The sequence below is a fragment of the Calliopsis andreniformis genome, chromosome 12 (assembly GCF_051401765.1).
Source record: "Calliopsis andreniformis isolate RMS-2024a chromosome 12, iyCalAndr_principal, whole genome shotgun sequence".
In the NCBI taxonomy this organism is placed as follows: domain Eukaryota; kingdom Metazoa; phylum Arthropoda; class Insecta; order Hymenoptera; family Andrenidae; genus Calliopsis; species Calliopsis andreniformis.
Genome location: NC_135073.1, coordinates 8,668,076 through 8,691,980, shown reverse-complemented (window position 1 = coordinate 8,691,980; position 23,905 = coordinate 8,668,076). Strand labels below are relative to the sequence as shown.

The 23,905-nt window shown below is 36.2% G+C and overlaps 2 protein-coding genes across 4 annotated transcripts; one reads left to right on the top strand and one right to left on the bottom strand.

Annotated features, from left to right (window-relative positions):
- Window positions 1–2,380: 2,380 nt before the first annotated feature.
- Window positions 2,381–22,813, top strand: LOC143186201 (uncharacterized). 3 transcript variants are annotated; one of them, XM_076389718.1, is made up of 9 exons: window positions 2,381–2,609; window positions 15,842–16,297; window positions 16,668–18,316; window positions 18,952–19,437; window positions 20,006–20,156; window positions 20,248–20,690; window positions 20,782–21,148; window positions 21,253–21,580; window positions 21,957–22,813. In XM_076389718.1, exons 1-9 carry the CDS (start codon window positions 2,477–2,479, stop codon window positions 22,207–22,209), a joined length of 4,266 nt encoding a protein of 1,421 aa, XP_076245833.1. In that variant the 5' UTR covers window positions 2,381–2,476; the 3' UTR covers window positions 22,210–22,813. The 3 variants fall into 3 exon arrangements, with proteins under 3 accessions (XP_076245833.1, XP_076245832.1, XP_076245834.1); XM_076389717.1 differs by having other exon boundaries at window positions 19,979–20,156; XM_076389719.1 differs by lacking the exon at window positions 2,381–2,609 and adding an exon at window positions 9,907–10,006 and having other exon boundaries at window positions 19,979–20,156.
- On the bottom strand, window positions 3,221–11,711 carry LOC143186202 (uncharacterized). The gene is made up of 10 exons (XM_076389720.1): window positions 11,535–11,711; window positions 11,151–11,280; window positions 9,488–9,700; window positions 5,795–5,856; window positions 5,416–5,712; window positions 4,955–5,298; window positions 4,274–4,433; window positions 4,036–4,162; window positions 3,715–3,888; window positions 3,221–3,559 (listed from the first exon to the last, which is right to left on the bottom strand). Exons 1-10 carry the CDS (start codon window positions 11,643–11,645, stop codon window positions 3,372–3,374), a joined length of 1,806 nt encoding a protein of 601 aa, XP_076245835.1. The 5' UTR covers window positions 11,646–11,711; the 3' UTR covers window positions 3,221–3,371.
- Window positions 22,814–23,905: the final 1,092 nt, after the last annotated feature.

The following is a 23,905-nucleotide window of genomic DNA, read 5'->3' as shown; positions in this document are numbered from 1 at the left end:
TCATCGACGCACTGTTCCGTTTCACGAGTTGAATATTATTTTGAAAATAATTGTCATTATACCGAAGAGAATATGTACCTATACCTATATTTCTGAAGATTACTTATTGTAATCTGGAAATAAATTTGATTACTTTCTCTCCATAAAAACTCATTCCTTAAATTTCCTTTGTTTTATTATAGGTACGATGGTAAAATAAATATAAAAATTTTTATTGTGAATTTTCCATTTTCGATTGCTCAGAAAATTATAATGTTGAAGTGATAGTTTAATCATTCATTTAATCCTTTCAGAGAACATCAAGATTATAATTATAGTACATATGATGCTGTTATCTCAAGATCGATAAAAGCTTATGTAAAAAAATTAATAGTTAGTAGTGATATACATTATTATAAAAATCTGTTAGGTGTATATAAGGGAGAACTATCTGCTGTGATCTCATAATTGTAGCAACTTGTATAACAGCATTTAGACCAGCACTACAATTAACAAATCTTGGCTTCATAAATCCAAGATGAAAGGTAAGTTGAAAAAGAATTCGTTAAAATTCTCGTCCTCTCTCAATTATTTGTCACAAACGAACAATTTGTCTATATAAATAAAAGATCTGGGACAATCCCTGTAATTTTATCGTTACTCGCTAACAATTCATTAAAGACAATTAATTTTACCTTATTCTGTATTTACGCTTAATGCATTTTACCATGTTTTTTTAAAGAGATCTATTGTAATAGTTTAGTAAGAAATTTAATACTCTTATTGTAATTCATTTAGTTTGTAAGCTGCAAACTGCTGGTACAATATTAAGCAGAATTACATTAAAATTTTTAGCGACGTTTGCAGTGGTGGCTGTTACGATTTTCGTAGCTTTTGTTCATTGTGGTGAAGCTGTCTGGTGTCCAGCACACAATGAAGACTATGTTACTTTACTTCCAAACCCAGACGACTGTAAAACCTTCTATGCTTGCAACAACGGTATAGCATACTTAATGGAGTGTTCACCTGGACTGGAATTTAATCCTATAAAAAAAGTATGTGATTGGCCCGAACATGCAAATTGCGTAGCAAGGTTACCAACAACTACTACAGATTGGCCTGTATCTGAAACCACCGAGAGTACTGACACCTCTCCTGCTACCAACCCTCCATCTACTAATACCGAAAGTACTGTTAGTTGGTCGACTAGTACTGGCTGGTAGGGATGGGGAAAATGATTTTTTTCTATAAGATATTAATTCTGTATGCAAAAGTGTATTGAAACAACCACTGATATAATAAACTGAGATAATTTCTCTTCTACATGCTTCTCACGTTTTACTTTCCCTTCAATTTTTCGGAATGAAATAATAGTTACTGCAAACTTTACCACAAGTTCAATAAACACATGAGTATCGTCGATTCAGCTTTAAGCTGTCTTACACTTGAGATTTAAATATTTTAATTACTTATATATACAGTGTATAAATATAGTACTAAACTATGTGATAATAGTTAGGGAGTTTCTGAATTTTTGCTACACGAAATTTATAAGTTTGATTGTTTTGATTGTTAAAACATCAAAGTGAGTCCATTGATACAAACTTAAACGAAACAATTTTTCGAAGCAATAACACTATCGTTAGAAAATATGAACACAAAATATGAAAAAAGACAGGACTCCAGTCCTCTACATTGTAATACATTCTTCTATACATATAATACTTTGAAGTTTAGCAGATGAATAGTTTCAGATGACTACTGACTGTCAGCTAAGGCTGGAGTCCGAAATTAACTGAGACTGCTGAAACTGCTAAATAGTGTATACACTATGTAACACAGTGTATACAGCTTCGGTAATATTAGCAGTTTTAACTAAATTTCGGACTGCAGCCTATATATGACAGCAGATAGCAGATCACTCCACTTGAACTTTGTAAATTCAAATAATAAGAATTGTAAGCTAAAATAAAAAAAGAAATAAAAGTAAAATGTTGCTTATTATACCTCAAACAAATCCCAGATAAAAAGCTTCAAATTTACCTATTTTTCTAGATCTCCACAGTAGCTTACCCTCTTAAAATATACTTTTACCTTAAAAAGTAACAAACGCAAAAGATCGTTTCAAAAAGTACTCGTACTGAAGTCCCCGATCAATCTCTCGAGCGCAAAATTTTCAAAGAAATCACCGTTTTCGCGCTCCCAAAGTTCCCTCATTCGAGAACTCGCAAGAATCGACAGCGGCTCGTAGCCATCTATTGGCAAGTTCCTAAAAGTGTCGCCGCGGCACGAAACGCAGGGTCCCCGCACGTATCTGATAAAAAAAGGTTTGTGACTCTCGTATATCGTCTCGTTCGTATGCATGCTTACGTGGACGTGGCTGTGTAGGTCAAGCTTGTATATTTTATGGTGAATGGAAAGTGTTTTGCCATCCGTAGTTTAGTTATCTTTTGATGGCAGTGCTCGCGGTCCGTGTGGTGTCAACGTCACTGGAAACATGAGTGGTGGGTCGCGTAAAGTGAAGAATCCTTTACTGTCAGTGGCTGGCGAGGGTTTCCCTTTTGAAAATTATGCCGAAAACGCACTGCTGGTGCCTGTCACGCCTGCTGCGCCTGCGGTACTCCGTGATGGTGAGTCGATCATTGAAACACCTGGGTGGGGCTTTCGCAGACTCTTGGTTCTCGTCTTCTCGACACGTGACGATTTAGTGAATGACATCTGTCGTAAAGCTGATCGACACCAGGCTTGCTCCACTTTCCATGCCTTTCATTTGGATGCATGTAACTAGGATGAACTTTTGAACCTAGCCAAACATCTGTGTTGTTTGTGTACTCGGTTGTGAAAGTGAAGAAAAGCTAGGTGCTCGGCGCCTGTTTGGATGAATACCATCTCATTCGTTGCTTGAGTATGTACTTCGTGTAAGGTAGTGCTCCAGATTGAGAAAAATTATGGGTGTTTAGTACCGATTGTTGCGAGGTGATAAAATGTAACCACGAACTAGTCGGGGACGTTATCACTTGCTCGTGATTCATGTTTTAATTTGATGATAAGCACTGTTTGTACTGCAAATTGTACTTTAGGAATGAAGATTTTCATGTTTGAGAAGAGAGAACAAGTTTAATTGTATAGGATGTATCTTGGAGCTTTAATGATTTCAGTTGGAGGCAGTTTTATTTGTTTGAATGACCTGTGTAGGTAAAATATTTTGTGAATTTTTTGCAGATGTTTTTTATGAGCAAGGTAACGTGATATAAAAATTTATTAGTTATTTTTATGTACAGTTATTAATATATGGTACATGTACAAGTAAAATGCAATTGTAATACTAATGTCATAATGAATAGATGCATTTAATACATATTTAGTTTTTGTATGCTATTTGTGGGCTAGAATTAGAAACTAGTTCTTTCTGCACGTGGGGGTGATCTGGATCCATATCTTTGTGTATAGGGTAAATCGTGACTTTTTTTGCTTCGGAAACAATATATTATTAAAATAACGATTAAAATGATAAGCAGTATACCAAGTAATGCCCCCACTGAAATAGCTGCAATCTGTGCTTCTGATAAGTTATTCCATACTGAAAGAATGAGTTACACATTACTTTTAAGTTAGGCATTATTTATTTGCTAGTTTTCTATTGCAAAATTAAAAATTTCTATATATACTTACGAATTACATATTTATTTTTACAGAAATATTGTAACAGTTAATTTGATAAAATTGATGCATTACCTGTTACATCTGCAGTAAGAGTATCATAATTATCCAATAAATCAATAGCTGTAATCTTAGCAGATGTGTCGCAGCATGTGGCAAAATAATAGAATGTTACAGGGCTTCTTGTACCACTGATAAATTCCGTTCGTGGATATATTTCATTTGGCGATGAAATCACACGTTTTAAACCTATATTAAAGATTTTAATATTGACTATCATATCATTTACTGCCCATTTTACAGTTCTATTTTCAGTTTGTCACAAATATAAAATTTATGCACCATTTAAATTTTTTATTGTATTTTTATCTAGTTTCACAAAAGATTGATCAATACCTGAATCATAGTCCTGAATTGTGATATCCATGCTCCAGTGGGATTTAGAGCAACGGTTCTTTGCTAACTTTTCAGCGCAATTGCTGTTGAAAGAATAATCTATTTTTGGCTTTACATCATCAGTTAGCTAGATAATGTAATACATGATACATTATGAGATGTTGAGATTGAAAAATATTATTCATGATTATTAATATATTCAATATTAGAACGATTTCTTTTATGTTTTTATCATTACCTTTGAGAGTGAGCCTTGCACATACAGATATACAGATTTTTCCTTTATCTCTGTGCCTGGGATATATAATGTGACTGTATTAGCTGTATCTGGTGCAGCATTATTAGGTATAATCAAGTCCACTGCTACGTTACTCATCTGTTCAGGATATATCCATGCACTAGAGTAAGAGGTAAGTAATTAACAAAGTTCTGTTTTGTGCCATGAATTCAAAAACATCAGTGTTATGTAATTTGTCGAATAAATAAGTAATATATTTTTTGTATACCGAAATACTGTCGTCTCTTAAAAGTGTTAAAAATATATACCATTCATATTACTATTCATATGTTTCTCTCTAGTCGTATTTTATTTATGTCTTAAATTGTATTGATTATTATTTAGTAATCACATATTTGTAGTCTTGAGTCAATTTTCATTTATTATTGTCTGTAGTAGCTTTTCAGATTATTTATTTTATCCAGAATTTTGGAGTACAAATTACTATATACATGTAGAAAATATATTAGTCTGTTTTTCTACTTTTAAGATATTTTTCACGATTTGTTACAACAATTGTTAAACTATTTATAGTTGTTAATTCATAATTATTATTAAAAGAAAGGGAAAATAAATTCAGTAGGACGAAATTTTGCAATAATTTAACTTTAAGTATTAAGTAATTTATATATTTCAACTTACAAATTGGGCTGAAGACCGACCACTCTGAAAGGAGTACTTTTCACTCTGAATGCATACCTAACAGGTAATATACAACCGTTTTTTACGTCGAAAACTATTCTGTGTATTGTTCCAGGTGTCACAAGTAAATTTGAGTTTTTATTCACTTCTATGAGCATTCTTTTCCCTTCTATGGTATTTTCCTTATTATTTGTCACCAACTCCTGTGATAATTCTTGATCATCTAATGCTTCCACCACTTTCATTGAAATGCTAGCATCATTTACTACTGACATTCTGATATCATCTACATCAACATTTTCGGCTAATCCGATCGAGGATCTTGCATTAATTTTTTGATCTTCCTAAATCAAAGAGACGTCACACATTAATTCGTAAAGCCTGCTATATTAATTTAGCATTTTGTTACATTAGCATGTTGGGGCTAATATTTTAATTGACATAAAGAATTTTGTTTTTACCTCCATTGGGAGTATTTTATCCAAAATCTCTTCATTGTTATTGGAATTATTTGAAAATGCAGTTAAGTTTTTATTATCGTCTATATATGTAACATACTCAACGTAATTAGAGATTACATTCTCGGTATTAGTATCATCATTCAGATTTTCTATTGTCATTTGATTGGTTTGTTCTTGTCCGAATGATTGATGCTCCAAGGATCTTTTGCTAGTTATTTTTCCATTATCTAATGGCTTGGAATTCGTCATTGCATCCAAATTATCTTGTTTTTCTATGAGTACTTCCGAATCAGTTGTCTGAAAAAATGATTTCAGTAGCTGATCTAACATTAAAATAAATCTTTCAGGAAGGAAATTATTGAATATTTGATTTATGTACCTTTATAAAATCACTGGACTTGAATGACTGGTACTTTGTTGCTGGCATTTCGTTGAAATTACCTGTAATAAAAATTGCTGCTCAAAAGATGCATTATTTATTCAAGATTTCAAAGATACTTGATTATTCAAGGAGATGATAAAATTATTTTTCTTATCATATGATCAAATATAATCAACTGGGATAAAATATGATTAAGTTTAATCAGATTTGAATAATTTATTAATTAAATTGATATCACTATGATTCGAATATACATGTATTCAATTTAATTGTTATTACATTAAGAATCTCATTCACCAACTGAATATTTACTTTAGTCAAATGTAGAAATATTTTACTTCTGTTATTCTTCACGGTTTTTGCGAAGTTGAGATAGCTGAATTTATCAGTATAGTGTACAGAAGATGATGCGGCCTAATCATATCATATATGTAGTTATATAATATTCATGGCAGAAAACGTAAAATTTATAAAACCTTTTTATTCTGTATTTAAAGTATTCACTAGAATAAAAAAACTAATAATAAATTGGTCTTTATTTAATCAATATCATCATATTTTCTCTTTCTGACTGTTGCGTCTCACACAAGGATCCAAGCAATTGCTATGCATATTTGGACCTCAGAGCCAGGGTGTATTAAGTCTACTATTTTTCCTTCTAACTTAATGCATTTATCCTCTGGGGTCCAGATATAAGCCAGATCGAATCTTATTCTAATCCTAAACCATCAAAGATTTAATAATCTCTCATTCAAACATTTCATCTCCTGCTTCATGAAGCTGGGTTTACACCAGCGAACAGTTCGCGAACATTGTTCACAATCGTTTTATCATCCCTACTCGATTTTTTCGCGAAGACCAGGAACAGTACTTGAATAGACGATTTCTAGGAAAAATTCCCATACCATTCGCGATCTCTGGTGTTTGCACTTTAACACCTCAACAAATCTCCTAAACAACCAGTTAACGAACCGTCTCGAACAGCCTAAGTGTTATGTCGACACGTTCAAAATTAAACCAGCGCATGTAAACGCGGAATGGAAAGCAAAGTGCACGGTCAAGATACAGGACTAGATAATAATAGAACGATGCGTGTGGGGATCTATGGCGCGGATCGAGCGCGATCTTGTTCTTCGTTTCCCTGGAAACGTGTACCCGCTCAGTCTCTCTGGCGTCACTGTTTCGACCGGTGTCGAAAGAGAAAAATTCGCGAATCTCGTTTCTCGTACGCTCGGCGTGCGTCAGCGGAGCGCACGAGCTGGCGAGCAAAGGGCAGTTTCGCAGAGTGTTGCACAACCGCGCGATCCCCCAGCCAGAAAGCGAATCGCTCGCTTGGCAGTTGTCAGATGGGCGACACGTTGCGAACAAGTTTTGACCACGACGGATCGCGAAAACGCGAGTGAGTTCGACGCTGTTTCATTTCGATAGTCAGTGCTGCTGGTTTCGATCGAGGCCTCAGATTCTTCTGTGCAATTGGTCCCCTTTGCTGCATCCGCTTGTGGATTGATCACCCCCCAACGTCAGCGCGAGCATTGAGACTCAATCGGCTGAATGCTAATTGCGGATTGTCTCGAGACAGTCTTCTCTTGTCAACAGAAATGGTAAGTTTAGCAGGGCGTGATCTAACATGTACGGTTTGATGATCTGCGCGATCAGTACATGTGCGCAGCTTTGTTGTACTGGGAGTCAGCGTTGCGTGAAGTTGTTAGTTGTAGTTGGGAGCGTTGAGTAAGGATGGTATTGTGTAACGAGGGTGATGTTATCGTGACTGGTATAGATTGACAAGTTTGTTGGTAGCGGCGATTCTTTGGGAGTACTCGTTAGCATTTAATCATCATCTGGGATGTACGCTGGCACTTAATACTGGAAGAAGTATCGGTCTTGTTTGGGTATAGATCTTGTGAGACCATTTTGTGTGGTACTTGTGGGAGTAAATTTGTTTTTGATAGAAACGATTCATGGAAATGCATATAGTAGTTTCTGGTTTTTATGTTCAATGTAATTCAAAATTACTTAGAGCAGAAGAGTTTTGTTGTGTGCACTGTGACTCACCGTTTTTTATAAGATTGAGCGGGATACCATGAACATTAATCAACCTCAGGAAAGTGTTATATGCTATGAACTCACCAGTACCAAGAATACTGAGCCTAAATCGAGGAAACACTGTATTTGTGACTATTCTCTTGTTAAGAATATTTTACTACATTTTGATATTGTTTATTATTGAATTTATCGAAGAATAAATCTGTTTGGAAGTATAGTAAAATCACTAAGTAGTGTTTCGCTTTATAAACGTTTACCTTTTCTGTAGATATGTAAATTAAATTTTTCTTACTTTTAAGTTAACACATATACCTATATTGTATAAATTATTGTTTATACTCGGACAATGAAGAGTTGTCAATAGTTTTTCTCGTTTTATTTTTGTGATATTAATAAATATTCTTTTTTAATATCTTTGGGATATTAATAGCAATTAGTTGCAAGGAAGGTATGCTTTTCGTGAAAAGTATGTGAAGAACGTGAAATATTTAACACGTTCGCTGTTAGAATCATTTAGGAACTTTTTATTTTTGTCTAACATGTTCAATTTCTAATATTTTCTCACAATAGGCTTTCTATATCTATACACATAAATTTATTTTGTATATTGTCGCTTGTAACTACAGCGAAGTGATGAGTGAAAACAAAAATTACTTTCGTCCATAAATGATATAACAGTGAATGTTTTATTACCTTTCAAACGTTGGGAAAATAAAGAAGTTTATTATTCGCATGAACTATTCATATTTTTACGCAAGAACTGAACGATTTCTCTCGACGTTAAAATTCAAGCACTCTCCCTTTTCTTTGTACAGTATTAAACTTTTACGATTGAAGCGAGCATTGTGGCTATCATTATCTACTTTTCGGTTTTTTTAATAATTACACTGCATTTTCGTTATTACTCCTACCACTTGTACTTCGAACCTATTACCGTTCCTCGATTTTACAAAAGATTAAGCGATGGTTAAAACATCCATCGGATTAAAATTCCAAAGAATTGTAATTGGACAAAAACACAAAGTTCATAGTCTGAACCATGTGTTTTTAATTGTGACAACTTTGTGCAGGTAATTACAATTTGAATTAAATTATCATATCATGCTTAATTCTGTATAAAAGTGTAAATTAAATTAAAAAGAAATTTAAATATATACATATAACGTTATGCACTATCAGCTAAAAGTTTGGAATCTCTTGTCAACTTTTATTAAAATTATAGATATTATACGCCAAAGTATTTTTAACTTAAAGTTTATATATTCAACAATTAATAAAACAATACATTAATACGACTGTTTACTATTATTTTGTTCTATTGTGTTTAACAAAGTTTTATTTTCCTTATTTTATGAAATGATACCAAACTTCTGATCGGTAATGTAATATCCCTACAGAAATTAAACCTTAACAACCCTTATGTCTTCTTATTATTGGTTTCACCACAAATTGTACTCTTTATGTAACTATAAAATTCTGTCTAATAAAAATTTGTTCCATATTAATTTCATAAATATCTAATAGCAATATATTTTAATCTTAGTCTTCCTTCCACATAAATTATGAATTAATTCTTTAAAATACTGAAAGGGTGTGTACCCTTAAAATCAGCCTCTGTTTGATTAATGATTTCAAATTTCCACTCACCGCTCACTCGAGCTTCCGGTAAAAATAGCTTCTCCCCATTCCTCCGTTCCTCGACAAAGCCATTCGCAGTGAAGTGGTAGTTCGAATTCTCCTCCCCCGTGAGCTTCATCCACCACTCGCCAGGTGGTGCATTGCGCGTGTCGATTCTCACCCCATCCGTGTCAGCCTTGCGCCTCCAAGAAATCACTGTTCCAGGCCACGGCACTGTTGCGTCTGTCAATTACAATAAGCATACCTTCTGTGCCTGATCATTCCATACTGTTAACTCTTTCCGATACCAGAGGATCGTAATCTGTCGCCGTGGCAAAAGGTGATCGTAAGAAGTAAAACATTTTGGTCCGAGTATTTCGTGGTTCCCTCGTGACAAAATTTCGCTCGCGTGAAGACAATCGTTAGAGAACAGGTGTCTTTGGTTGAAGTGTCTCGCCTGGGTTTTCGTTGAAGTGAAGACAATGGCTTGGTGCAATGCTACGAACGCGGACTGAATAGTACCAGATGATGCGGTCGATACCATGAACGGTACGTGAAAAGTGTACGAGAGAATGCTCGCCAACAGTTTACTGGTGGCGTGGAGAGCAGAGCGGAAGTTTACACTGCTGATCGCGAACTCGAGATCGTTAATGCACATTGCTTGGTAAATTTGACGATTCGTGACTGAAGTGTCTGGTTTAGTTCGAATATTCTATTTCTGTTATTAGTACTTGGTTTCTTAAATGGCTGAAACGCGTGGCTTGCTTTATTGCGGCGGGTCTTCCTGCTTTTCTACTGAAGTAATCGATTTTTACGATAGTGTACGTTATTGTAGAAGGTATGACTATTCTTTGACTTTATCGTCAAGCGAGTTGTTTTAGTAATCGTTTTTTTATAATTGAAATTTATCGTCGTATGTATCGTTGAATCTTTCAGAAACATAGGATGCACAGAGCAACTTCAGTTATTAATATCTTATTAACTAACTCCTAAACTAAAATGCAATGTTGGCATATTCGACTTGATGAATTTTATAGATGAGTAAAGTCATTAAAATGTAAGCATCACAATTTGGCGTGTATTAGGCTTCTCGCTCCATCTCTGAGAATTCGTGGTCTGTCCTTGAAAGGCACATTCTACTGGTCAAAGCAAACAGACACTGTTTCTTATTTTATCCTTACAACACAGTAGCAATTATAACCAAATATAATAATTAATTATATTTTGCAATTGTAACGACAAAGAATTCCAATAGACTAATTCCTTTGAATCAGTTTTTACTTTTTTCTTCGACTGCTTCACAGCTACGAGTGTGAATTTTACTAGCAAATAGTAGAGATCATACCACTGAAATGTCAATAGGTGTAATTACTTTTTTCAATCAGTTTCTTCCATGATGTAACCATCGCAGCATGTATCACGTTTCACGGAAAATAAATACGCATTGTCATCGGACAATGAACACCAGCGGAAAATTATAGCAGTGCTATTAATTCACGTCTCAGCGTATGTTTCGAGTACAGAAAATTATTTTTAGTTTACGCTACACTAACTAGTTTAGCCGTGCAGTCGTGAAACACGTGGCAACCTTCGCCTTTATGTTATCGAATTTACACTTTCGGGCTCGATTAATTCAACGTCTACTCGACGACCATTCTAAATATTTAATTACTTAAAATAAAGGAACACTTACTCATTGGTATGTGCAGTGAAGCCTTTGACACGTTTCCATCGACGTTTATGATAATTCGAGACATCATACTGTCCACTACGAATTTTGTTTGCGTATTTTCGCTCAAGTTGAATTTTTCTACTATTTTCATCTGAGAAATATTGTGATTAGATTCGTCAGTACAATTTACTTGGTACAGTGCCACAAAATTAATCGTTTCGTTTTAAATTCGTAAGTAGATATGGTACACATTCAATATCTGATAATGAAAAAATGTAAGATTAAGTTTAACTTCAATTTATAATTTGTACTCTTGTTCCTTGGTTCAATGCTGATTGGTAATAGAAACGAAGCAATTGATTTTGTGATTATCTTTACGATGTAATGGAAACTTAATGTACTAACGGGAGATTGAAGAATTGGTTTGTCGAAGATATCTTCGCTTTCCTCATTGTTTTGTACATTTGGGTGGAATGGCTTTTTAATATAATTAGCGTCAGTTCCTGTTTTACTCATGTCGCAATCCAGGTCAAGGTAAATCTAAACGCATAAACAAGTTCGTAAATAATATTATTGTAGAGATCATAGCGTACAATGTGTGTAAACTGTAGGTACCTGACATTCTTTAGGATCATTTAATTTTTGTTCATTCTTCCATGTTATATCGGGCGTAATTAATTGCTGGTAATCTTTTGGAAGGAAATCATCTGTAATATTCACAACATTGATTTCGTAATTTTATTCATTTTATTTAATTGTTGTGTAGGTATACAATGAAAAATAGTGTGCATATAAAATAGATAATCGTAATATTGAAAAATGATGTTTCATTATTATTTCTGAATCTGTACGCATTAATTTTGGTATGACCTATTAACTTGTTGGTCATTTATGCTTATCTACTTAATTCAGTCAATGTATTTAGTAGCATTTCATACTCGTTCATTGAGAAATAAATACAAAACATCTATTTGCGATTTTATCACTTCGTGTTTTTAAATTAACTTTCATACGTAGAATCTCTATGTATTAGAATCTTGGCTTATCTGTTATTGATAGGTGATTCAACAGTGTTATATACAGAAATCAACAGTGTTGTATGTAATATATATATATATATTACGCATAACTTAATTAATGTTTACGTAATGTTCAATGTTAGTCGATGAATGTTTTGACATTTCCATCTTCTTTCCTTACTCATATTTAATCATAGTTCGTATATACTCACCCGTCGTGTCAGTGCCATTTGTGAACCAAAACAGATTAATATATTGAAAATTACTCTCGCTCTTGGTGGTGCCTCTTTTGATGCAATACCTTAATAACAAATTAGGATCTTGTTTTATTGAATTAAAATTTAAAAATTCTAAATATTAGAAGAAACTTATATTCATTTTTTTTTAATTCTTTACCTATAACGGTGGATATTTAATTTTTAAATTTGAATATAAATGACGCGTGTATGTCAGTTGATATTTTGCTAAGCTTTTGTATTGCAGTGTTATGCCAGGAATATATTAAGTTTATAGGATTATAGTAGAGTCTAGACCCTCGAAGAAAAATCTTGTTAGTTGTTTGACATCGAGAAATAAGGGGTATAATAACTTATTAATAGTTCTTTTATATATTTAAATCCTGTACGATGCTAAAATTAATAAGTAAAAACAAAGAAACTGAAAGAAAGAGATCAATTTAAAAAATTGATACATTTTCGATACAATAAATTTAATTCTTCAATACTTTGATTGTCCCGTTACGAGTAATATATATTAAATGCTTGTAACTATTGTACATTAGAAATATACTACAAATATTCACATAGATCACTGTTATGTAAAACTACGCTCACTCGTATAGTTATAAACCTCAAAAAAGTTCACAATTAATTAATTGCATAAGTACTCATAAGCATTTTTCACACTATACTCATCCTATTGATATGAGTAATGTATTCTACAAAATTCCTTGACTATGTAGAGTAAACAGATACTTAATTTTCCTTACCCCGCTATTTCCATCCAAGTATTCAAAATGTCAAACAAACCCAAAGAAGCTTCTACTTCTCATCATCACGAAAACCAATCTCTTTTCACGATGCGATTCCCTACAACTACCTCCTACCTAATCAATCTACTCAAACTCTGCCAACCCCTCACCTAGAACACTCGTCCGCAGAGAACAGCACAGCCCCTTCAGTGGTCGCCTCCTTCGACTCTCCAAGAAATCTACCATTCACCCAGAAGGGTGATCCCTGTTGAAACTCGACACTCGTTCCTATCTCGTCCACCGTCTGCACATTTCGCCCCAAAGGTTCTCGATCCTCTCTGAAACTCCCCTCGAGCACGACAGGGTTCACGGCGGCGGCGATCGTCGCGCAAGTGACACACACTAGATACCACATCACTGATCGCGAGCATCGAAGGCACACTCGCGTCTTCGTGTTCTTGACAGAATCTGACGGAGGACTGGCAGCAAAAATCGCCCGGTCACTTATAACGTTCCGGGCGTATTCGTTGACAAAAGGGTAAGGTGTCTGTTGTTACGCGGATGATAACGGAGCGGGCAAAGTAAATCTAGGCGTAAACGCGGCCCGTTGCACAATCGCAGGTGTTTGATGTGCATACGTGTACAGGATGTGATCGCGTATAGAAATGGGTAATCCGAGGTCCGACAGGATGCCTGTACGGTTCATCGAGTAAGAAGAGATACGTCGTATCTTTTCCTGGGCATTATCTTCGTCATCGGGCCTTACGTTCATTGTATCCTGTTCAATATTGACTGTTTGTGAATGATCTAGTCTTGGGATTTTTGTGTACTAGACGTCCCGTGATTAGTGCGTCGCAATGATGGGGTTCTTTAATTATTGTGAGTAATTTCCGTATTTCTCTGTTGTAAATTCGTCGCCATTTCCTTTATTTATTGAATTGTCTTCTTGTTTTTACAATTTTCTAATTCTTCTTTGCAGTCAGAATCATAGTTATAGTCAAATTTGATGTGAATATTCTTGAATTGCATTTCGGAGCAATCTGATGGTAGAAATTAGGTCTGCCAGAGATTCTTTTTCTTTTGCTTCTTTTTCCATTATTTTGTTAAATATTATTTAATTTTGTTGTTGATGAATAGTTCGAATTCGAAAAATTTGGTTGATTTTCTCAAATCTATGCAAATAAATAGGTGAACTTTGAAAAAGCTATGCATAATAGCTTCCGAAAAAAAATGTTTATATAAAAAATGTTTATATATAAATAATTTTTTACATTGAGAAACAGGAACGAATAGATGGAATATAAATTAATTTGGGTAAAACATTTTCTATGGCTCTTTACACTCAATCGTAAGCTTGTAACAAATAAGTATTGCAATCGGCGTAATAGTGTAATTATATGCATTTGTGGGAGACAGATATTATGTAGAGTAGAAAATAGTTACCTATTTAGAAACGTCACTTACGTACAGTTTTAAACACCAACAACATTATTTATTTATTACATATTTGGTTTTTATTGCAAAAATTAGGGTGAATCTAAAAGAAGGTAGACAATGATGAATTTCCACTTAAAACATATTCCAGTTTAAAAATTAGACAAGAGACTCGCGAAATTTGACACCATTATTTAATAAATAAATTTTCAGTTTGCTAAATAAATTCGTCTTGCTTTGAAGATGTAAGCAACTGTAAAGAGTTCTGAGATCGTTCTCTGTGAGAGCTGAGATGAATCACAAGATGACTCAGACAACTAGTTCTTTATATAATAATTTTTAGTAGCCAAATGCAAAAGCTTCATCTCCATAATTTGATAATGTATTTCTTAACTGTCATTGATATGTAGATGAAAGCCGTTCCACAGAATGATTTATGAAGCAAAGGAATGTTAATTTCAGCTACGTAGATAAAAAGTAAAATGAAAGATCGTTTTAAAATACATAAAGTTAACTACATATGAAATAAAAATGATACATAGTGATGGTCTCGTGAATGGAATAAAACACATAAGCAAACATTAAGGAATCTGTGTTTTTGAAAAATAGTTTGCAAAATATTAACTCTGGAATAAAGGTTTTCACATATTTAGCACATTGTGTAATATATTGTTTCTGCTAGGATTTTTATGATATTAGTTTGTCTTTGATAAGTGAACTTCATTTTGCAGTTCTGCATTTATGTATATTTTACTTCAGGCACAAAACACTCACACAAATGAGTATTACACGTAATCATTGTATGAGATTCACGTTAGGAGCTACAGAAGAATAGCACAAGTAATACGTACGTGTATGCAATAAAGTTACTTTCGTAGTTAGTGTCACGCATGAATAATATCGCAATTAATTTAATAACATGATTACTATATGATTCACTATATCTCATAAACGAAGACAGACAGGATATGTATTCACATGATTCTTTTTTCACTGTTTTTAAGCATACAATCAATTTCCCACATGTTATGAAATACCCTGTATAACTAATTAAATAAGTAATAAAAAAATTTGGACTCATATATGTGTTTAACTTTGAAATAATTGAATATTTATGAGCACCTTTAATAGGTACATAATTTCCTGTTCGACAGGCAGAAATAAAGTGAACACGAACATACTGAAATATTCATGTCGCAAAATATCACTCTACATATATTAGCTTTAGGATCATCCTGTTATAAAATGTCGTACCAACGTTTTTGAACGAAATTTTTCATTGTTTTCAGATGCTGAACTGGACAACTTCGTAGGACAGGACCCAGCCAATTCGCACAATTCCACTTCGCAGACGAATCCGACCGACACGGATTCCGAATTCACACCTATACCTTTGGATTCTGAGGAGACGAACAGTCCAGCAAGTCAGCCAGCGAAGCAAGGCTACCTCTCCTCTATTCTGTCCTCTCTACCAAACCTGTCTTTATCGTCAATTACGGGCGATTCGTCTCAAGCGAACCAAGGAGTTGAAGACGCAGGAAATATTCAAAACACGAATCCATACGTGCCTTTTCATGACCACCATAGTTCTCTGAATGACACACCGTCGCCCATAGTACCCAATTTTCATGATCCTCGACGCTCCAGTCTCGTGGGATCCGGTGAGGTTCACTCGGGAAGTGTTTCGAATTTGCCAGGTCCACCACAGCCAACTTTACCACCCACAGCTCCGTCCTCAACTGATGGTAAATTTTGTTTTGCATCATTTGCAAAGTGTTTAAAAGATAGAAACACTTTAAACATTGATTATGTCATAATGTGTTAAACATAGTGCTTCAGAATGAGCATAGAGTTCTGTTTCTTACGTAAATTATATACGATTAATAATTAAAGACGTTCCAACTGTTAATCATGTGCCTCCGAAGGGCACTGAAGATAAAATTAGAAAAATGATTTCACTGTTAAATTTGATAAAAATAGAAGAATTTAATCTGAGACCCCAGAGGATGGTAGAGAAAAATACTTATATAGATATTTCATTCTTCAATAAAGAACCTATTGATGCATCAGTTACAAGAAGTATATTATACATATATACACTTTCTTTCTTTTCAGTACCTACATCGTACCGTCTTGGCAATCAAAGACGTCTCAAATATGCGCCACTACCTAATCTGACATCAAACACCCCCAAACAATATTCAGCTCCAGCGGTTCAGCCTCTGTTCACACCGCAGAGCGTAGCACCTCCAACTATCTTCAATCCAAACGACTCTGTCCCTCAGGCTCCAAGTTACCAACCCATCGAGACATTCGTTTCCACGAACTCGCCGCCGATACAATTCTCAACGCCGGAACAATTGTCCCAGGCTAATTCTCTGCAAGAGTCGTTCAGATCTAGTCCAGTAGCGACAGGAAACCCTTATAGTTCTACTGGCACTCCGCGAAGCGTGACGCCTCAGAGCCAGAACTCGGGCTACGAGAGTGTCCCTCTTTCTGGAAAGCCAGGAGGAGTCCCTTCGTTGTCCCGACCGATACCCTTCCAAGTGCCAGAACCTGCCACTCCGCAGAACACTCCAGCCAACGTCGCTTTCTCTGGCTTTGATCTTTACGCGAGCCAGAGGGACTATCTAACCACGTTCAATGCGGGAAAAGAACAGTCGACGATAAAAGCTTTCGGTCAAGTGGATCCGCAGTTCTCTAGAGACAGTACAGCTACATCTACTGCCGAAGTCCAACCTACCGTGACATTTGGTCCAATCTCTGCGGTTCAAGTCACGGAGAAATTGGAGCACTTGCTCGCTGAACAAAAAGAGGACTCATTGGAGAAGGTTGACGATAATGCGATCGAAACTAAGACTGCTGAAGCACCTGAGCCCTTAAAGTTAAAGGACAGCGGAGAGAAAAGTGATGCTTTGAAAACTGACTCTTTGGCTAACGTGCTTCTTAAAGAACAAGTTTCTGAAGTAACGCATCCGGCAACTTCGCAAGAGCTGCACACAACGAAGGAGAACACCGATGCATCGCAAAGTCATGGTGTTTCGTCGAACGTGCCATCCTTTCAGCAATATTTTCAAGCACAGTCTATTGGATCGAGCTCCAGTTTCTTCGAGAAGCCTGCAGAGCAAAAGCCGAGTTTGAATTACACGCCAGTTGAAGTCTCTGTTCCGACTACTTTTTCTGATCCATCGAAGGCGTTTGCACAACCTGCGAGCTCGTTTTTCAGTTCCACGGAGAATGCTCCTTTCCTGCCTCAGTATCAAGAGAACCGCGCAAATGCAGACGTCGATTTAGCGATACCTTCTTGGAAGAGTGATTCGCATCCATTATCGAGCGCTTTGTTCGGTTCTAATTTTACCAGTCCCGTAGCGTCTGTGAGTCCATCAGCGTGGGATACTAATACATCTGCTCACGCCGGAAGTGTAAATGCAACATGTAGCGCGTCGGTCCATTCAGCGTCGCCACCTTTGTTTTATAATCCTGCACAGTTCCAGACCGAGTTGCATAAACCTCCGTCTACTAGGTATCCACACGTCTCGTCAGTCGTGGAACCAGCAGTGAATCAGACTCAACATTACTTCACTGAACCAGGGCAGACGCATATTACAGACGGTAGCAGTAACATATTTGCTCCCGTGGCACCTGTGCTGACAACGGTACCTGAACCAACAGGTTCGGCTACTTTGAGTCCTGTGCAGATGTCAATGAATCCTTTGGCTGGACGCCATACCACAGAGACTGTGCCACCTAGTCTACAGAACTTGGTAAGGTGTTGAAATACTTGACTTGATGATACGTATACTATCAGCTAAAAGTTTGGCATGGAATTATCTTGGTAAACATGTATTTTAAGTACATTAGCACCTTGATTAATGGCGTCTGTTATTCAGACATTCTTTCACGCAAAGTTATTATTAGTGGCTATCATGATAGTAAGAGTACTGTAAAATTTTTTTATATCAAGAGCTTGGTCTTATAGAGTAGTATACATTATCCATTGTTCAATTTCTGATTACGTTTTTTCTGTTATTCGCAGTTCTTATTTGATAAAACATTGATTGAGGTTTGGGCTATGATTTAATACTAGTTTATAGACAAAAAATAGAATTAAGTATCAGAAGAGTATTAGTAAGTGATTACAAACTTTTGACCAGTAGTATACGTATGTCAGTTCAATTTTGTGTCAGCTTTGTGATTATTGTAGCAAACTTCTTTTAGTTGCCTCAGAGTCAAAACTTTAAAAAGTTACTTTCTGCTTGATGTCTTGAATGTCATCCTCTCACAAATGTTGAACTTGTCACTGTTATTCCTATCTTTATTCTGCGAATGTTTTCTTAATTAAAATAAGTTGTTGATATAAAAAAATCAACTTATTCCATTACATTGTAATGAATTTCAGGCCCTCGGCCCCTCAGACCCACGCATGTACTACAGAGCTGTGTACTACCATTGGTTTTATCGCAAAGAGGTGGAGCATAAAGTACTATGGCTTCCATTCTCCATGCTAGATAGTCTGAAACTGGAGGAGGTTCATAACTCCACGGAAATCACTCCTGAAACAAGAGTTGCCACCGATGGCGGTCGTTACGACGTCGACATTTTACGACGCCAGAGATCTCCTGTTTATTGGAGTGGACCATCGACGGAAGTGAGACGGTGCTCGTGGTTCTACAAAGGACCCACTGAGTCCAGATATGTTCCTTATGACGAAAGCACTGCCGCGAGGCTCGAGGAAGAGTACAAGCAAGCGTGGCTGTCCAACAATTGGAATCGAAGGATCGACTTTAACAATGGAGAGTACGTCATCTTCCACAGTGCCACGGTTCAGGTTCATTACTCGACACCCACTTCTCCAGAATTGGCGGCGTCATGGGGTAACACTGCGGTAAATTTCCCCTTTTACTGTTATATTTGTAAGTTACACGAGACAATTCAGTGTCGAATGTGTGTCCCCAAATTGTTTGTAATTTATCATGTGTATAACATTTTCTGATTTTTGAAACAGCAAGGATTCTGTGTTTCAATATATGTTTATGAATAGAAAATATTACATTTAAGATATGTATTTGTAAAACGAAGAGAAAAGAAGCTTTTTAAGTGCTAAGTTGCAATGCCCCACTTCATATTAAAAGTACTTATATTGTTAATCGTTTTTACAGAAACATTAAAAAGCTGTTATACTGTAGATTAGCTCAGGCAAACCTGCTTTAATTAATGTGTGTTAATTTTAGAAATCTTGATGTTATAAATATTTTTTAAGAACTATAGCATCTATTATGACAGATAATTCATGAAATAATTTTCTAGTTTACATATCTTGTTAAAGTATTGGTGGTTTTGGGTGGACGTGTTTACACATGTCTTTTTTTTTAAATTAATACTGCACGCATGGTTCTGTTGGAAATGTACAATCGTAATCTGTACAGGGCTCAGAGGAGAGTACATATTTACAGGGTGCTGGTAGTAGACCACGAGTGATAAAAAGGGGCCACGACGAGTTCCACATTGAAGATGGCGAGCCCGAAAAAGTAGATCATCTTTTGTTTGTTGTTCACGGTATAGGAAGCGTTTGTGACTTGAAGTTCCGAACTGTAGAAGAAGTCGGTACGTAGTAAATTATAAGAGAACAAAATTAAGCAAACTAGATTATTTAAAATTTTCCCACGATGATAAACTTTATCATATGTAACTGCAGTTGACGAGTTCCGAAGTATATCCTTACAATTGGTCCAGTCACATTATCGAACTGCCAGCCAGCAAAGGATCGTGAACAGGGTAGAAGTTCTACCAGTCTCTTGGCACACAACGCTCCATTCCGAAGACACTGGGATCGATAAGAAATTACAAGCTATCACATTGGAGAGTATACCAAAGTTGCGACACTTTACCAACGACACGTTGCTCGACATACTTTTCTACACCAGCCCGGTATATTGCCAAACCATAATGCAAACAGTTGGGAGCGAAGTTAATAAACTGTATGCCCTTTTCAAAGAAAGAAATCCAGATTTTGATGGTGGAGTTTATCTGGGCGGTCACTCGTTGGGTAGCTTAATTCTGTTCGACCTTCTTTGTCATCAAAAACCACTACCGAGTGACAAGTCGAATGAAAATGATACTGAAAGTAACGAAGAACAAGTACGCAACCGTATTCATTTATTTTGTCCGAGAAAAATTGACGACTAATGTTTTGCCGTTTCGTAATTCTATCTTTACTTTTGTTTCACAGAAAGATGAAGACACTGGTCCTTCTCGAGCGCCCTCAAGTCGACCTCTAGAGCGACGCCTTAGTAAGAAAATTAGTTACGTGATGGGTGCTGCTGGAACTGGCCAACCTTACATACGTTATCCGCAATTGAATTTTCATCCGCGTGCCTTTTTCGCTCTCGGTAGCCCGATTGGTATGTTTGTGACTGTTCGAGGAATCGATATGCTCGGGGAAGACTTCGTGTTGCCAACGTGTCCAGCTTTCTTCAATATATTTCACCCGTTTGACCCTGTGGCCTACAGAGTCGAAGCACTCATTAACCCGGATGCTTGCAAATATCGACCAATGTTGATTCCTCACCACAAAGGACGCAAAAGAATGCATTTAGGTAAATATCTGTCAAGTAAAAAAGCATTTAACTTAGAAACATTTTTGATCAAGTAGTTTCGTGTATTTTAAATTAACTTTGCAATGTTTTTGTGCGCATTGCAGAATTGAAAGAAACAATGGCGCGCGTTGGTGCAGATCTGAAGCAGAAATTGCTGGACTCTGTGAGAAATACGTGGAACTCTGTCTATCAATTCACAGTGTTTCACAAGCCTGATAATAATGCGCTCGAGCGTGAGATTGACAAGGTTGTGGAAGAGCAATTGCAACAAACGCCCCGTGTCAGCGAACAACAAACTAATGACGATGGTGGTACTGACTTCAAAGTAGGCAAGTTGAATGGTGGTCGAAGAATAGACTATGTTCTTCAGGAAGCACCATTCGAATACATCAACGAATATATTTTTGCTTTGACAAGTCATGTTTGCTATTGGTAAGTAAAATTCATTAAGCTTTAATAAATAAACGAAACTATGAGAAGAAACAATCAATATAGATAAAGATCTGTGATATGATGGAGTTTATTAGAGATTCTATTCGATGACAAAATTATGTGCAGAATATTTCCTATCTTCGGAAACTATAGATATTTGAAATCTGATTTCGAAATCCTTAAAATTTTGCTCTCGATTTAAGCGAAACAGTTAGTCTAAGAAATGATCACTTTGTTATGTTCTGACGTCAATGTATGTTTTGTCTCGCTTGTACGATAAATAGTTCGGACATATTCGTCAGAAAACGCATCCTCTATAACCGCGACCTAAAATATCTACCCAAAGAGAATATTATAAACATTTGTATCTGTTCAGGGATTCTGAGGATACCATGTTAATGATCTTGAAAGAAATATATGGTTCCGAGGGTATCCATACGGATGCTCAACTTCCTCAACAAACGTTGTCGATAGAACGAACGCCTCCCTCGCCATCGCTTTCATCGCCATCCACATCAACCGCAACTGACGTGAAGTCCACCCCTTTCATAGGAATGGATCCCACTGCGCCAATATCGGAGAAACCTGTTGCTCCACCGCCAAAAAGTGGATTTGTTAGAAAGTCATGATTAAGAAAGAACTGTTTCTACCCTGCAAAGTTTAATAAAGTTAGAATCGAAGGTGACGAGCAGTTAATTTCGAGCGATCAGGTTGATGCGGGCATTGTACCTGACATTGATACAAGTCACAAATTATATGGACAGTGAGATCTAAGCTTTGTTTTGTGAGAATGTTACAGTAAAATATTGTTGATGATGAGTTCTCAGAGTTTTTGACCGCGCGGAATGTTCCTTCGTGTGTTTCGAACAGTGAATGATCGACGTTCCAAATATCGGCCTACGAAATATACAGGAACGACAAACGATTGAACAGAACAAAAGCAACTGCATTAAACTATAAAAAATTTGATTTTGATATTTTGGCATGTAGAAAAGGTGTATGTATATACGGTTTAAGAAAACTAACGTACACGAGTGGTGGGTGAGCAAGAGTGAAACTTTGTAATATGAGAGAAAGTTACGAAGATTAAAGCATATTGATTATTGTAAATATACGATTTATAAATGGATAGAAGTTAAATAAGATATACAAATTTTTGCAAAGTATGCTTGCGTCGTGAGAATTTAGGCACACAGCTATGCAAGCATATTAATAAAATATAATATTCTTCTACTTAATAGTATTTTTTATTTCCTTAGTCTTTTCCCTTCATCGCCTCTCTCTTTATTGATCTGTCTCATTAGTTAAAAAACCTCATTTTAATAAAAAGAAAGTACTAAATCTACTCTTTCCAATCCTCCAAAATGATGACTACTGGTGACATGATTAAACCAGATTTTACTGTTCAAATTAAGGAAGATACATATTCTATTTTAAATACAACTAAATTTAAGTAATTGGAAAGTTGTTGCTACAAGAGAAAGCAACTATTCTATCTAAATTGTTTCAACAGACCCACTTTCATGCACTTCTCAGAATACTATCTCCAACATTGTAATTAACTCATTGCATATCCTCTACATGCAAGAAATGGCAGTCTAGCAATTAAAACCAATAAACTTTATCTACCACATTTCCTCTTCAACATCTTAAACTACTAAACCCGTCACACTTGACATTCCAGCGAGCACAGATGCAAAATCAACGCTACCATCGCTCATTCCTTGGATCGTTTCATGCGGCAAACGAAAAAAGCTCCTTCGACTCTTATCGTTCCCCTGGTCGCGGAAAAATTCCGACACAGTTCCCCTAATCGCCTGCAGGATCTTACGTGTCCCTCGGAACAGGTCGGTGCGCCCCATACGAGGAGGGATCATCGAATGGCGTTAGCTTATCGTGCGAGCAGTTTTTAGTTAGCTGACACAAAAAAAGAATGCTTCGGCACATGCACGGGTATCACGAAACGCTAATTAATTGCGGTGCAAGCCCACGGGCTGCGCGGGGCTGCTTTGCATTTTGCGTGCAGGCTCTCGTAAAACTACATGCCTGTCAGCCTGGGCGAATTTCAAGATGATTTATCGTCCTGGCAAAACTAAGTTTTTCGCGATACTTCGTGTGGCTCCTCGGAAGGGAAGTCCTGAAAGACGCAGGCAATGCCTTTCGCGCATGCAACTACATTCACGGGCTGTGCAACCTGTACCCGGTCCCTTAGGCGACCTGACGCCGTTGATCGACTCGTGTTTTATGTCCCCTGTCTGTCCAACTCGAGCCACCCCTGAAATATGTTTCCTCTTCTCGCCTCTGGAATCCCGTCAACAGAATTTC